We start from the raw sequence: 16,429 nt of genomic DNA, 5'->3' as shown, positions 1-16,429 counted from the left end.
TAAGTTCTTAATAGCACATTTAATACATTAACCCTCCCCCTTCTTGGTTTCTCTGCATTTTGTGCAACATCACTTTGACTTGATTATTCATGGGTCCGTTTTGTTTCCCGCCTTTATTTTGCTTTTGAAATGGTTTTCCTGGTGGACTTGTAACGTGTCTTCACTAGATGCCTCAAATTAAGTCTGACCACAATCCTACTCTACTTCTACAGTGGAGAGACCATTCCCCCTGCCCCAGGGCTGTCTCCCCCCACCCACCCTACCCCACCCGCACCCTCGAGCAGGGAAGAGGAAGCCCTCCCCAACCCAGACGCTACCTTCCCAAACTAGCGGGGTTCCTAGGACAAAAAGAGCAGGGGAAAAGTCTGTCCCTGGGTGGGGTGAGAAGAGTAAATTGGGGAGGAGATATGTTTGGGGTCTAGGGCCAGGGAGGGGCATGACAGAGTCATTAGGGTCATGGAACTTCTTGCCAAGAGTCAAGAGGCCTCTACACCCCCTTGGACAGGCGCGAGGGTGGGGGGACCAACCTGATTACAAGCTGGGGTTGGTAGAAGGCAAGTGCTTAAAAAACGAGTTGATTTCTCACAAGCAAAAGCCAAGCTCCCCAGCCTTCTGTGGGGAGGGTCAGGGTACAGCAGATGACCTCTATCTGAACTCTTACAGATGGCGGTGAACTAAAACAGATGGTTAGGGTAGGGGTCACCCAAAGTCCCTGCTGCACCCCCTGAGTTTGTACCCTTAGGGGCCAGTTCTCCCAGGCCTTCAAGGACAGTATCTCCATTCCACCCCAGTGGATGGCAAGTCCCTGGTATCTAAGAGATAATAGAGCACTTCTGCAAATTTGTAAAGCACAGTGCAGCTTTAAAGGAGACTGATTATTGAGATCATTCTTCTACCTGCTGCCATGGAGGTCAGAAGCTAAGTGAATATTGGGTAGGAATAAGAATGGGGGACAGATACCCTCCAGTCCCCTTGAAGCTCTGAGAAAGTAAGAAGTGTGTGTGTGTGTCTGTTGGTGGAATGACCTACCAGGCTCTTGAATTAATCAGAGGTAGAGTGGATTGCAGTTATACTTCAGGAAGGACTTCCTCAGTTAAGCCTGGGAGAAGTTGTCCCTAGAGGGTTAAAGCTGGGCAGTCTTCCTCCTCTCAGAAAGCCCCAAGAGGACATGTTTGGAATAAGGGCTGCCCAGAGACAGGGAGCCAACCATGCTTTCCCACCTCAGCTGTCCCTAGCCCAGCCCTCCTCTGGTTGAAATGATCAGTGTTCATGCTTTCAAAGACCCTGGGAACTGAGCCCCTCATCTATTTGTCCTATAATTTAAAAATCCAAGGATTCTTAGAATCAACCCCAGCAGACTGGAAGGAAGCTCCCAACCATAACTAGCAACCTGCTCCACCCTGATATCTGAAGATGGGGTGGGGGGGGCTCAGGGTGGACTCAGCCACTTCCCTCCTCTATTTTCCTTTTCATTATGACTTTTATACATTCTACTGGACCCAGGGGCCCTCAATGCTACTAAACTTTAAGCTATCTGAATATCGTCTACTAAGTAACTAGTAATTCTTTCTCTTTGTCTCTAGGATTATATGAAATAAATTTGAATTATTATTATTATTAATTATTATTATTTTGTAGTATTCTTTTCTTTTAAACCCCTCGGTTTTTCTTCTCTCTCATTTTTGGTTAAAAAAAAAAACAAACAAAAAACTATCTCTCTTAAATCTCACACCTCTCTGAGGGTTCCCATAGGCCTGCTAGGCCTCAGTTCTGGACTTCCCCACCTTACTTGCCCCTGGGACTGGACAGGGGAAGCGAGTGGGGGGACACCCCAGGATCCTCAGTCCTACTGCTTCTTCCTTTCTCCTTAATCCCTTTCTTTGTGTGGCTCTGCCGGCTCCCCCAAAGGGGAGGGGGAGAGGGAGGGGGAGCCATGGGGGTGAAATCCAATCTACTTGCAGGGCCCCAGAGGGACCAGGTTCCCCTAGCCCCTGTCTCCACAAGCCATCCCAGGATGCTCCCCCGGAAAAGCAAACGACATTCCTCCCCAAAAAAATGTGGGGGAAAAAAGGAACGTAAACCAGAACATATATTAAAAACACTTTTTTAAGATTTAACTCTGAATACAAATGTATTTTTTTTTCTTCTTCTTTCCCTACATATATTCTAAACCTTCTAAAGTTTTTTTATTTTTTTAAGGATCACTTTATCATAAAATAAAATATCCTTTTCATATAATAAATTACCTAATAAAAAGTCTTTTTTTTTTTTCATATTAGCCCAGGTTCTTTGCTACATTTATACGGTAATAAATGCCTTTATTAAAATAGAATATTAAATTATAAAGAACTGCTTTTTTTTTTTCTATTTTTGTTTTCTCTCCTGTGTTGGTTGCCTATCTCGCTCCCTCTCATGCTCTCTTTCTCTCCTCTATTTTGTCTCTCACTGTGTTTTGCGTTGGTTTCTAGGTTTGGCTCAATCAGTAAGAGTGGGATTGTATTTTCCGAGCCCCCTAGCGTAACAGTCTTCCGCCTTTGTGGGTAGGTGGAGGGGGGAGGGGATCGACAGACAGACATCCCATCTTCCCACCCCCCCACCCCCCCTCGGCGACCGAGGGGTGCCCATTTGGTTTGGTTTCTAATGTACAGACATCTCAGGATGGCTCACATTGGCGGGAAGGAGGGAAGTTGTCACAGGCCAGTTTTCCTGGCTGTGACCTCCTTCCGCTCCCCTCCCTGGCTGGTGGTCTGGAGGGGAAGGCTGAGGAGAGGTGAGTTAATTCACAACAGGAGGAAGGAGAGGAGGAAATCCCCTCTGTGCCCCCATCCCTGCACCCCCTCTCCATCCAGGAAGAATGGGACTCCTGAGCCTCAAGGCTCAGAGATCACTTAGAACAGTCCCACCCTACTATATACAAGAATCTCCTAGGATCCCCGGGGGACTCCCATCCCCCATCCCCTCCTAGCCCGGCCAGCGGAACCAGGAGGGTGGGAGGCTGGTGACTGCCCCAAGTGAGCAGTAGGGAGGCAGCAAAGGGGCATGCAAGGCCTATAATAATACATGATTCTTAGAACAGGCCCGGCTGCACCCCAATCCTGCTTGGCTCTGGAGTGACCCCTCTGAAGACAAGGTCTCTCCTCAGTGAGTGAGACAAGAGACTTCATGATTAATTTGTTAACAAGGGTTCAGGTCAGGTCCAGAGAGGGGCGCAGGGAATGGGGCACTGCAAGGGAGGAGGAACCCTCCCTCCCTCCAGCAGCCTCTCTTCCTGCCTCTCCTGCTCCCCAAGAGCAGACACACTACCCTGGCTCACCCCCTCCCACCACCAGAAAATCCAGCCCCCAAACTGCTCCCTAAATGTAATGCCCAAAGATGATAAAGGTGGAGGTTTGACCCTTTATGTACCCCAGTATTAGTCCCCTCTTCAAATATTCACTGAGAACAGGGATACATTCTATCAAGAATTTGAGGTGTTTCTTTGGAGGAGGAGAAAAGTGGGCCTCCGAATGACAAAGAGGAACTGAGGGGACCATCAAAATGTTTTTTCCCTCTGCCTCTCCCCAGGGGGATAATGTCCCCAAAGCTGGGCTGGGTGGAGCAGGAAGGAGAGGCGAGAAGGGAAGAAAGAGGAAGAGCAAGACAAGGGCTGGTTGTGACAGCTGGCAAGGGGAAGCAGAGAGAAGAGCTGGAGGAGAGAGCAAAGGAGAGAGGAAAACCCAAAGGGAAGGAGGATGGTGAGGAGAGAGTGGAGGGAAAGCGGAGGAGCACCCCTCTCCAGATTCCCCTAGCCCAGCTTTGTGGGGAGCGGCGAGTTCTGAGCCCTTTATTGATTGACATACTTCCTCCCCTTCCCCCTCAGAAAATCTATTCAGACTCCTGAAAGGGCCCCAACCCCCTCAGACTGCTGGAAGCCCAGAACAAATCCCCAAACAGAATACAAGGTGGTGGAGGGTCTAAAGGGTCGTGGTTGGAGGTCAGAGGTCAGGACCAGAGGCTTGGGGATTGTTGGAGCACCTCTAGATACAGATGGTAATTCTCCCTCTCCCGTTCCCGTTCCCCGTCCCCTCCCTAGAGGAAGGGGTAGTGTGAGTTGGGCGGGCAGGGAGTCAGGATGCCTTAGCGGCCACCTCTGGCAAAACAAGTTTCTCTTAGCTGCTTCCGGATTGAAGGGTGTGTTGAGGTATCAGAGTTGTAACTCTAGTAAAATTTCCGGCCTGGCCCCCCTCCCAACCTTTCCAGGACAGGGGGACCAGAGGCTCTGAAAGCGGCCCCGCCCTCCAGCCACCATCGCCTCCCCTCCCCCCTCCCCAGCAAACGAGTATCTAAGCACCTTGCCCCTCAAATCACTGATTTGCAAAAGGCCCCAGTGGAAAACAGCTCCAGGAAGGGCCCCTGGTGAGCGGCCCCAGGAGGCCAGGGGCCAGGGGCTTAGGAAAATATTCGGATGGCTTGCGTGGCTGTGATGTGGCAGACGGGACACTCCGGGTCCGTCCTCTCACAGATGCGTACTGCACACTCCATGCAGAACAGGTTGTGTCCGCAGGGCACCAGTGCGGCAGTCACCTCACTCTCGAAGCACACCATGCAATCCCGCCCGCCGCCGGGGCTCCGCAGGCCGCCCCCCCCAAGTTTAGAGAAGCCCTGGAGCGGCTCTCCCGGCGGGCGTCTCGGGAGTCCGGCCAGCTCGGGCCCCGCGGAGGCGGCAGGAGAGCGATGCGCTCCCGGGGGCCCAGCGCGGGCCTTGGCGGAAGAGGAGGAGGAAGAAGAGGCGGAAGAGAAGAGCACCGAGGTGGGCGTGGCGTTCTCCTGGCCCGCCCAGAGCGGGGGGCTAGTCTCGGCCACTCCGTAGTACACGTCCTGCTTGCCCACGCCATAGCCAGGGAACAGGTACCCGCCATAGCCAAAGTCCCCTCCCTGCTCGCCGAGGCGCGGGGCCTCAAAGCCAGAGTCCACTCCGCACTCGCCGATGCAGCCCAAGCTGTTCTGCCGGAAGGTGGAGAGGGGCTTGCAGCCGGAAGGGTGCACCCGCCAGGCCTCAGAGTAGCGGCTATCCAGCGCGGCGTCGGGGCTCCCCGCCAGGAAGTCGTTTTCATTGTTGTACTCGAGGATCTTGCCTGTGCGGACCGCGATGTGCGTTTCGATCTCCTCGCGCGCACGCTCCACGTTCCCCGGGGCACCGGTGATCTCGAACACCGGGTCGCGGTCCCGGCTTGGCGTGATAATGTACGTGTTGGTCTGCTGCTGGATGCGTTTGATGGTTGCCCCCTTGGGGCCCACCACCAGTCCCACCACGCGATAGGGCACCCGCACACGAATTGTCACTTGGCCGGGCAGAGCAGGCGCCACTCCAAAGGCGGCGCCCGACTTGTTGCGTGAGGCGCGGATCATGGAGAAGTGCTCGGCCGCTGAGATGATTTCCCGGCGGGCTGTGGCCACGTCCTCCCGCCGCCCAGTCACCATGAACACTGGCTCCTCGCCTCGCACGGGCGTCTTGATGTAGGTGTTGGTCTTGGCCCTCAGAGCCTTAATCTTGCAGCCTGGGATAGGGAAGGGAAGAGAGAAATAAACTCACAAGGCAAGAAGGTTTGTGCTGGAGCCAACAAGCTCCTGCTCCTACTCTGATACCCAGCCCACCAGGAACCTCTGTCTACCCTTAGGGAACCCCCCCCCCCCAACTCTAACCAGAACAATTCACTTACTGTATCTTAAATCTATCCAATGTATCTATCAACCACAGACTGCAAAATGTCACAACTTTCCCTTGAATTCCATATAGGACCTCCAAATTCATGCACTCTTTGAAATTCTGAAATAATCACTGACCTTCCCAGACAAGCTGCTAACCTACTCACTAACTCCTCGACAACCATTAGCTGTTTCCCCCAATTTCTCTACTGATTTCTGGCTACTCACAAACTTCCAAATCGCTCAATCACCTGCCCTGCCCTGCAACTGCGATCTCCAGTCTGTCACTGACCCTGATCTTGCCTCAGAAGCCTACAGTCGACTCCTCACTTGATCTCCGTGCATTAGAAGTGTCTTCCAGTCTACACTGGGACGACTGACCCACATCTGCTCCCATGCCTTCCACCCATTAGTGTCTCAGCTGGTCCCAAATTCACAGCAAGTTTTCAGCAACTCATGGAGTGTGAGAGGTCGGGAAGGGTCTGAGAATCTGTTTTAGGAAGGAAAGGAGGATAATGATGTGTGAGGGACACAGTGCCTGACCTCATGGACACTCCTGCCACCCTGTCCCCTGGGGCAGGAGAGCCAAGATGGGCCTCGGGCTGAGTAGGGTGGGGGAGAAGGTGTTCTAGACCCATACTCCTGCTTTGAAGAAGGAGTGGGTAAAAGCTGAGAGGCTGGGGAGACAGGCAGGAAGAGAAAGGAGAATGGCCCAGACAAAGAGAGACAAAGAGGGAGAAAGGGAAAGAGAAAAGTGAGGGAGGCTGGGATGGCCAGACTGCAGTCTAAAGGTGGCGGACCTTGACGGCTGACTGGACAAACCTCTCTCCTCCTTTTCCAATTCCCTATCCCTGCCCCTATCTTCACACAGAACCTCAGAGACTCACATGTTTCCTCAAAGCACACATGCTACATGTGTGTGTTTGTACATGCACACACAGACACGGACCTAGGAGCCGCTATGCAGCTTACCTTTATCTAAATGTTATTTGCGGTGCAAGTCTAATGCACACTTTCACATACCCCTCTCCCTGATACACATGGATTCCCTGTGTTTCATCCTTTCATCCAGCCCACTCTTCCATCCCCATCATTCCCAGGACACATGCAGCACATTCCTATACACCCCTGCCCACAACTGTTGCCCCCATTCACATTTAGACATTCATACCCGTCTCCATATAAACATTCACAGTTCCCTTTCTCACTCCCCAACCAATGCCAGTGGTCCTAGTTTTCTGACTCTGCCTAACCCTCCAACCATAGGCCTGAGGTGAGCTCATCTTTTTTTCCCTCTCCTTCCTCCACTCCAGATGGCTTCTTCTCCAAACCTACCAGATTGGCATGTGGGAGGAGAGAGTGGGTTGGGGGCAGCTCTCCTCACCTTCAAGAGACCTTAGGAAGGAGAATTTGCTCCTCCCTTTTTGTCTTCAGACCTCTTGGCAGTTGAGAGGTCCTACCTGTTGTCAAGCCCACATCCTTGCTGCTTTAATGTCAGTAAATGATTGTTCTGTTTGGGAGGCACGGGGGGCGGGGGAAGGAACAGTGAAGACCCTTCTCCTACAACTTCTAATTGCATGGCATCTGATAGGCACCTGGGTTCTGGCTCTAAGTTTTGGGTCCCTAAACTTACATGAGAGCTGTTATAGGTGTCTTTGGGGACTGGAATTGGGGTGAGGAGAACAGGCCAGGTATAAAAGTAAGGAGAAAAGCTAGAGGCCTAGAGATGCAGAACTGGTAGCGGATCTTGTCCTACGTTTCCCAACCCCGAAGAAGCATCTCTTGAAGGGAAGACCCACTTGGCTTCACCTTCCTAGAGGTCAAATAGAGCAGCCTTGACACTACAGCAGGAGAAGGGAGGTTAGACAAGAGAAAGGACTTCCATTTCCTTAAGGAGTGAGGGGGAGGCTTGTCTTCTCTGAATAGGAGAAATCCCCCTACTTTTATGAGAGACAGGCCCATCTGATGCGGAGGCAGAAGAGGAAAGAATGACTCCATGAAATTCCGGGGCCTCCCAAGACCACCCCCGCACCCAAGAAAAGATAACAGTGTCCCCACCCGATTCCAGGGCTCTGGGTCCCTAGTTTCTGACAACAAGAGGAAATCCAACTTTTAAAAACCAGAAATCTCAAGAGATGGGGTGCCCCAGGGGGATGAGGGCTACGCCGGGGAGTGGCATCTTCCCCTCCTCCATTCTGGATCTCCCAGCAAAATCCCCCCAACCCCCCACACTTTGGGTAGACGAGGTGTGATGTGGAGTAGGGGCCCCCCTGACTTGCCTCCCCTCTTCCCCAGCCAGCAGCCGGCCTCCTCCTTCACTCCCAGCCGGAATGCAGCTCCTCTATTGTTCCCCACTGTGGGACAGCTCCTCCCCTGCTCCTCCCCCACCCCACACCTCCCCAGTCCAGCCCCCTTGCAATTTCCAAATCCCGCCCCCCCCCCCACACTCCCCTTTGGGAAACTGGGAGAGGGAAGGGTCCCCAGGATCCCGTCTGCTCAGTCTGGACCCTTACCAACATTCCCACCCCCACCCGCCCAGGGATGCTGGAGCAGAGGAGGGTGTGGTATCAGACACTCTACATTGGATTAATTCTGTACCCACCCCCCCACTCCCCAACAACACACCCAGACCCATGCCCTCCACCAAATCTCCAGGTGAAGATTCCTCACCCCTCAGCACGCCCCTTCCCACCCTGTTCTACTCTCTCACTACCAGAGACCCCTCTCCAGGCCTCTGGCCCCTTGCCGTGGCCAGCCCAGAACAAAAGCTTGAGAGGGAGGAGAAGAGGTCCACACCGGGACGTGGCACTTCGTTGGAGGCACCCCTTCCAAAATCCCATAGACCATCCAACTTTGGTGTGTGGGTGACCACAGGACTCCCTCCTCCCAGCAGCCCCCCTTCCCCACCTCACCCCCAGGCTGGGACCCTCCCATGAGCCACACCCCCTTCCATTCCTACACTCAGCCCAACAAAGAGACAGATACTCAGTCTGCCTTCCCGGGCCAGGTCTCCCCCAAAGTCTGTAACTCCAGGTGGCTGGGGGTCCCAGGGGTGCCCCCTCCCCAAACCACTAGCAGATGCCATAGTTGGGGCTCCTGAGTAACTCTTTTACACATTCGGCCAGTTTTTCCGGCTACGAGTGGACACCCCCTCCGGACAGCCTCCCCGGATTGGAAAACCGATCCCCCTCCCTTTTCCCTCTCTCGGAGAGAGGATATTTCTTTGTCTAAGGGCAGAGCCCTAGGGAAGGAAGGATCTGGAGGACAGTTCCAACTAGGGGGGTAGCAGGGAACTTTGAGGCACTTCGAAATCAGGGTAGGGGGCGGGTCCCCCTTTGTGGGGAAGGGACTGAGCCAGAGGCGGGCAAGGAGGGAGGAAGTGAACTTTCCGTGCTAGGGATGGGGTGCCCCCCAACTCCAGTCCCTCTCCGTGGTCCCGGCGCCCGCTTACCTTGCCTGCCCACGATCTCTGCCACGTGCTCGGAGGTGGGCACTGGTACACACTCGGTGGTGTTGCTGCTGCCCTTCAGGCGCAGCTCGGCCTCTTTGTAGAGAGCGCAGAGCTTGGCGTCGCTGGCCCCTTTGGGGGCGGTGGGGGGCTGGGGCGTCTGCGCCGCGGGGGCCGCCGTCGGGGCGGCCGGGGGCGCCGCGGGCGGCGGCGGCGGGGCCGGCTGCGGGGGGGCGGCCGGCTGCGCGGGGGCGCCGCCCCCCCCACCTCCCCCGTCCTCGCCCGCCGTGGGGGCGGGGGGCTCCCCCAAACCCAGGAGGCAGAGTTGATCGAGAGCCAGCTGAAGGGCGCGCTCGTCTTCCAGCAGCCCTCGGTCCTTAGCGCTTCCCCCGAAACATCCTAGTTCTCCAAAGCCCCCATTTCTTTCCATTATTCCAGATACCACTAGACTAGGCATGGCGAAACAAAAGCTGGGGGAGAGAGAGAGAGGGAGAGAGAGAGGTGGTGGAAGGGAAAAGGGGAGAGAGGAGGGGAGGGGAGAGGAGGGGAGGGGGGTGTGTGGGGAGGGGGGAACAAAGAACTGGGGAGGGGGGAAGAAAGCGAGATAGAAAGATAGACCCTCCCTCTAAGCCCCCCTCCCCAAACACCCTGTAACCCGACTCCCCTCGCCCCAGCCCCCGGGGTGGGGGTGGGGGGATAGAGAAGCAAAACCGAGAAAGCAGATCTCCTCTCCTCTCCGGGGGTGACGGGGGGGGGCGGGGGGCTGCGGGATCTCTGCCCCCACCCCTCCCGCCTCGGTCCCGGGAGTCTCCAGACCCCACCGTCCAGACGCCCCCCTTAGGCTCCCGCACCGAGCCCCAGTCCAGGAGCGGCGCTCAGTGGCCCCCAATAGAGCCCAGCCCCTTCCAGCGCTCAAACTCTTTTGTTTTAAATGAACTGGATGGAGCAGCATGGAACTGACGGGAGGGGGGCGCGCCGGGGGCGCCCGGGGCATGCCGGGAGTTGTAGTTTCCCGCCCTCGGGGGCGCGGGGACGAATTCCTTGACCCGAGGAAGATAGGGATGTGCCTTCGGTCTTTACCCGCTGCTGGGAGGCGAAGCTGGGGGCGGGAAGGCGATCGAGGTCCCTCATTTTTAAAGAGGAAACGAGTCAGTGTACAGAAACGGAACGGGTGGAAAACAGGCTAATGGAGTGTGTCCCCCTCCCAAAACGGGCTCCTTCGCGATCCCGGCCAGTCTTAGGTCCCTCTTTCTTATGGTAATGAGGCGGGGGGAGAGGGCGGGGAGCTGTCCCGGCTGGGTCACTGCGGCTTTCTCTCGCTTTCTCTCCCCTCTTCCCCCTCCCTGCCGCGCTCCCTCTCCGCTCTCCGCTCCCCCCTCCCGTTCTCCCAGAGTCGATCCCGGCTCCCGGCCGCGGGCAGAGGTTCTCCGCAGAGCAGACAAAGCCCGCAGCGGCGATGCGTGGAGAACGCGGCTCTGCGCGCTGGGGGGCGGGGGTGGGGGGCCGGGATGGGGTGCCGGGTTGGAGGGTGGGACCCCCTGGCAAAAGACGGGGTCCCCTCTTCCCCAAGCGGCAAGCCATCCCCCTTCCTCCCTTCCCTCCCCCCAGTCCCGGAGATCAGAGCAGCAGCGACTGGGAGGTGAGTTAGTTAACGTCCTTCTGATCAGTGGAGGGGAGCTGGGAGGGCTGTGGGGAAATGAGGTGAGGAGGCTGAAGGGGTGGGGAGAGGTAGGGGACCGAGAGAGGGGCGGCCAGGGAAGTCTTAAAGGCATGATAGGAGTTAACAGCTTCGGGTGAGAGCCACGAGCTTTGGGTGCGACGGAAGGAGGAAAGAAGACACCGGGTGGAATGGAGACCCAGACTTCCTCAGGCCCGGGCCATCCGTTTAGCTTGGGGGTGCCCTGTTCCTTAGCCGTCACCATCATTCCACTTTGCCTCACCCACCTCCCCCGCACTGAAAACCCACTGATTCAGCTCCTTTGACTCTGGAAATTTGGTGAAAGTACAAATCAGTTTTTAAGCCATGAATTGGAGAGCTGGGTATTTTTAGGGGAGTTTGTGGAAGTTGGGGTGTAATGCAATCTTTTCTTCTCCCCTTATCCCGTAGCTTTGGCATTTCTTTTGTCACTCTTTTTATGCCTGGGTCTTTCCCGGGAGGAGAAAGGATGGCGCCGCAACCTGAGGGCTTGAGGACAGACTTTTAAGAAGAACTTCCCGAAAGAGTTTGATAAGAATGGGTGGGTGTTCTTTTCTGGAGTGCCTTGGAAACCAAAAATCTGAGCTAGTTTGTGAGGTAACGTCCTGCTTGGAGGCGGGGGAATGGGAGGACGGAGGAGATGACCTCATAGACCAGGCACTGTGAGGCCGTGAGGGCTGAGCTGCGAAGCCCAGTTCCCTAAATTGATTCTTGGAAAGAGTAAATTTGCACACCAAGGGGAGGGTGGGAGACGGGGTGGAGGATCTCAGGAGGGCATGGGAGTTGGCTTACCGTGGGTCTCTTGCTTTGCCGGGCGAAGATCCAGGGAAGGGAAGCCATGACAGAGAAACCCTGGAAGGCCCCAGAATTGGGGATGAGATGCCCTCTGGACCAAGGACTTAACAAAGTTAGCAACAAACCTTTTTGTGGGATTGAGTGCTCCCGCCTCTAGGCAAGAGTGAGAGAGGAAGAATTGGAGAGATGAGAGCTTTTGAGAGTGGCTGTTCCCTGCTCTTGTCCACTCTCCTACCCCGGGAACCCAGGTTGGGGGACCTGGGAGCCGTGGGGGATGCCTCCTGCTCCGTGGACCAGGGGACTGTTTTTCACTGTCAGAAATCGCAGACAGTTGTGTAGGTCTGACTGTGTGCCAAGCATTTTTGTCACCAGCTGGTTGAAGCCTTCCTGTCCCCACTAAAATGAGATTCCCCCTAGACACCCACTCCTGAATTTTCCCTGCTTCCACTTTTCTCCCCACTAAGCTAACTAAAGCAGGAGGTTAATGACCAAAGAAGCCCTTGGGGATTTGGCCAGGGAGGAAAACAAAGAACAGTAACAAGGGTATGTGAGCGGGGAGGGGACAGCTGCTGAATGCAAAGGGGTGGACTAAAGGATGGGGGGTAGAGGAAGGGGCAGTCCCTGCTGGACCCCCTCTCACTGATCCAACAAGGACTAATCAGTCCCCCAGGGTGTATTCATGTGCCATGGGTCCACCCTCAGGGTCCCATTGACTCCAAATATCCAAGGCAAGAGAGGCACTTGGCACCTGGAGGGCAGGCTGTGTGTGAACACACTTAGGTCTGGGGCACGGGTGTACAACCAGAGGTGTGCGCCTCCAAATTGTGTGGGGGTACATTCACCTACAGGGGACCTGCCAGAGTGCCCAGCAGCAGAAGGGGGTGGGGTGTGCACATTGAGGAGGGAGGGCTTTGTTGTTGTTTGGCTGAGGGGCTTGTGAGAACTTAGTTCCCTGACTAGGGATCAAACCTGTGCCCTTGGCAGTGAAAGCTCAAGTCCTAACCAGTGGACCGCCAGGGGGTTCCCTATTCTGAAGCCTTTAAATAACTTATTTGATGAGTCCTTTGGTGGCTTAGATGGTAAAGTGTCTACCTATAATGCGGGAGACCCGGGTTCAATCCCTGGGTTGGGAAGATCCCCTGGAGAAGGAAATGGCAACCTACTCCAGTGTTCTTGCCTGGAGAACCCCATGGATGGAGGACCCTGGTGAGCTACATACAATCCATGAGGTCGCAAAGAGTCGGACACGACTGAGCGACTTCACTTTTGAAATGGCAACCCACTCCAGTATTCTTGCCTGGAGAAGTCCATGGACAGAGAAGCCTGGCGAGCTACAGTCCATGGGGTTGCAAAGAGTTGGATGTGACTGAGAGACTAAAACTTCCACTTTCTTTCTTTCCTCACTTCCAGAAGTGGGTGGCTTCCTTTATTCAGGGGACTCCCCTCATCCGCTGACACGTTGGCCAAGCTCTCATTTTCTTCTCCCTCTGCCTACCCAGTCTATTTATTATATTATTATTATTTTCAGGTCGGGTGGGGGCTGCGCTGGATCTTCATTGCTGCTCATGGGCTCTCTCTGGTTGTGATAAGCGGGGGCTGCTCTTCATTGCAGTGCCCAAGCTTCTCATTGCAGTGACTTCTCATGTTGGGGAGCACCAGCAGGTTTCAGTAGGTGCAGCTCGCAGGCTTGGTATTTGTAGTCTTAGAGCGCGAGCATGGCCATGGCCATAGTTGCTCTGTGGATGTGGAATCTTCCCAGACCAGGAGTCAAACCCGTGTCCCCTGCGTTGGCAGGTGGATTCTTACCCACTATGCCACTAGGGAAGTCCCTGCCTACTCAATCTAGAATTATGGCCATGAGGACTGAAGACCTTACTTAAACATGTTGCTTAGAAATAGATAGCTACGCCCACCCCTCCCCACCCTTCGCTCTGCCTATGACCGGAAAGGTGGGGAGGCGGCGTGTCTCCCCTTCAGGACCTTGGAGGACAGGACTGTGTGTCTCCCCTTTGTCAGTGTATCCCACCCTGGTCCCCCAGGGTCCAGCACACAGCCCTGCTCAGAGCAGAAACTCTGTAAGGGTGTGGTCAGTGAAGCTGCACATCCCAAGCATCCTGGTGTAAGAGGAAGGAGGTGGCCTCTGGAGCCAAACATGCTGCTTGTTAGTTCTGCTTCTTCTTTATTTATTTGTTGGGTTTTGGCTGCACTGGGTCTTCGTTGCTGCACACGGGCTTTTTCCAGTTGCAGTGAGTGGGGGCTACTCTACTTGCAGTCTGCGGGCTTCTCACTGCAGTGGCTTCTCTTGTTGTGGAGCACAGTAATTGCAGCACTCAGGCTCCGTAGTTGTGGCTCGAGGGCTTAAGAGTGCAGGCTCAGTAGGGGCTGCACACGGGCTTAGATGCTCCATGGCATGTGGAATCTTTACGGACCAGAGGTCGAACCCATGTCCCCTGCATTGGCAGGTGAATTCTTATCCACTGCACCACCAGGGAAGTCCCTGTTATGCTTCTTGAGCAGTCAATTACTGCTGCTCTTCGATTTCCTCATCTTTCAAGTGGAAATAATAAGCCAAGTTCCTAGCACAGTGTCTGGCTCATTTTAGATGTTCAATCAATGTTAGTTTTGGGGCCCTGGTTGTTCTCTGCTGGCAATTGACTTTAGCTAGACTGTGGTCTTCGTTAATTAATTTTAATGCATTCATTCAGCTAACTACTTCCTATTGAGTTCTTAGGACGTGCCAGGCACTGGAGGAGATCCTGATCCACTGTGAGTCACCTGAAGTCAGTTCTGGATCTAGACTTGCAGAAATAAGATCATCCCAAACAAACAAACGGAGAGATCCAAACATAATTCCTGTTGAGTCCTGGAATGCAGGCGAACTCTATGTGTCTGTAACACACACACGGCCTCAGGCCTGAGGAACAGAGGCCCCTGTGGAGTTGTTGAGTTGGCGATATGAGCATGTGTTTCTATGTGCAAGTTGTATATGTGTGGGTGGGGATGTGTACCCACAGGTCTGGCTGCAAGGCAGGAAAGGTGACCTAGTTGAGAGTGGGGTGGGCCAGAACTCCAGTGGAGGCTGGAGGACAGGAGTGGGATGGATGATCCGGACTGTGCTTATCTCTGTGCGTCTATGTCCCTTCTCTTCTAGCAAAACTGGGCACCTGTTATTGCTGTCCAGGCACCAGATATCAAGGGCTGGGGCACAAAGCTAATCCCGCCCCTCCCTTGTCCTATTCTCAGAGCCCCTAGGGAGGGAGGCAGACACAGGAGGCTACCACCAAGGCTGCCCTTCTAAGCTGGTTGGTCCTTATGGAGGTTATCTCACCTGTGTCCCTTCTGCTCTTGAAAAGCCATCTCCATCTGTCCTACTGAACCTCCTCTACTAAACTTTTAGACTCTGGGGTCAGACAAATCTGGTTTTGAACACTGGAGTGTCCATTTACCAGTTGTGTGACCTAAGCAAGTTACCTAATCTCTCTGAGCCTTAGGTCCCTGATGCTAAGCAGAGATGGCAATTCTAGTCTCTGGGGGTTTTGTTTTCTTTTCTTAATGCTCCTCCCTTATGGGAAGTCTGCCTTGTGATCTAACATCATCCTTCCTGCTGAGAGTGCAGCCAATATTCCCTCTGTTGGGCGTATTGCTCAAATACACCCAACTCATTAATTTCCATCAGTGAGAATGTATTGGGTAAAATTCTGTTGTAGGACACATAAAAGAAATGACAGACTTGCTCTCTGCCCACAGAAAGACACAGAAACTAGCCTATCTGACCCACAGAACATGGCCAAACAGGAATAAATGTGAGGGCAAAACAGTCTTTGGGACTTGGAGGGCTGCAGAGTTTGGAGGAGAGAGGAGGCCACTCTGGATCCTCCGCTGTGGACCCAGTCTCCAAGGGCTTTGCCGCCCAGCCTGAGGTTTGGACATGGACAGACAAACTCCTCTCTGTTCCTCCTCCAGCACCACTCCGGAACTCCCCCCAGCAGGTCACCTGCCCTCTCTGATTTCCCCAGGGAGAGCAGCTCAGAGGGGCTGGGGCAGGGCTAGGGTCCCCCAGGACAGCTGGCTGATGGAGCCCCACTGGGATTCCGGGCTGGACCCAGGCGTCCCAGAGGCGGGTGATACCGGAGCTGTGACAGTTGGTCCCTAGATTCCTCACCCAGTGGCGCCAGCTCTGGTTTCTCGGGTTGGGGGGGAGAGGGCACCTGGTGCCAGGCAGGGCTGGGTGTTCTCCTGGGGCAGGGAAGGGGAGGCCGGAAACATGTTCTTGGTAGGGAAGGATTTTCTCCAGTATCCTCAGCCAGGCACTGTGCTGGATACTGACAGGTTGATACTGAAGCATAAGACACCATCTGGCACAGGTGAGTGAATGGATATAAAAGACACACTCACTGTTTAGAATGTCTAGAAACTGAATGAATGAGTGAGTGAGGAAATGAGTGAATAGATTTAGCAGTTGTCTCACGGCCTTATTTTACAGAGAGCAAGAAGACCAAGGCCCAGAGAACCCAGGTCCTATGACTCTTGTGCCTTCTATTTCATCATGCTTCCTTTTTCAGGAAAGGGAAGAGGAAGTTAGAGAGGGGTGGGAAGGGACTTTCTATTTCCCGAGTTTCCTTATTGCTAGGCTCTCTTCTTTCCATTTACACACTTGATCTCATTTCTTGATCTCATTTAATCCTCTTCACAACCCTGTGAGACTGGAATTGCCATCTCTGCTTAGCATCAGGGACCTAAGGCTCGGAGAGATTAGGTAACTTGCTCAGGTCACACAGCTGGTAAATGGACACTCCAGTGTTCAA

General features: G+C 54.3%; 1 protein-coding gene across 1 annotated transcript; it reads right to left on the bottom strand.

Moving 5' to 3' along the window:
* Window positions 1–4,371: 4,371 nt before the first annotated feature.
* MEX3A (mex-3 RNA binding family member A) lies at window positions 4,372–9,590 on the bottom strand. The gene is made up of 2 exons (XM_061119854.1): window positions 9,137–9,590; window positions 4,372–5,537 (listed from the first exon to the last, which is right to left on the bottom strand). Exons 1-2 carry the CDS (start codon window positions 9,588–9,590, stop codon window positions 4,429–4,431), a joined length of 1,563 nt encoding a protein of 520 aa, XP_060975837.1. The 3' UTR covers window positions 4,372–4,428.
* Between the last annotated feature and the right edge of the window lie 6,839 nt (window positions 9,591–16,429).

The sequence above is a fragment of the Dama dama genome, chromosome 20 (genome assembly GCF_033118175.1).
Source record: "Dama dama isolate Ldn47 chromosome 20, ASM3311817v1, whole genome shotgun sequence".
Lineage (NCBI taxonomy): Eukaryota > Metazoa > Chordata > Mammalia > Artiodactyla > Cervidae > Dama > Dama dama.
This window is presented reverse-complemented; position numbering and strand designations above follow the sequence as displayed.

Bases quoted from the DNA above. Each gene is read 5' to 3' on its own strand.
- MEX3A (XM_061119854.1), bottom strand. From the start codon at position 9,590: ATGCCTAGTCTAGTGGTATCTGGAATAATGGAAAGAAATGGGGGCTTT. The intron at 5,538-9,136 runs GTAAGCGGGCGC...TCCCTATCCCAG, and splicing joins AGAGATCGTGGGCAGGCAAG to GCTGCAAGATTAAGGCTCTG.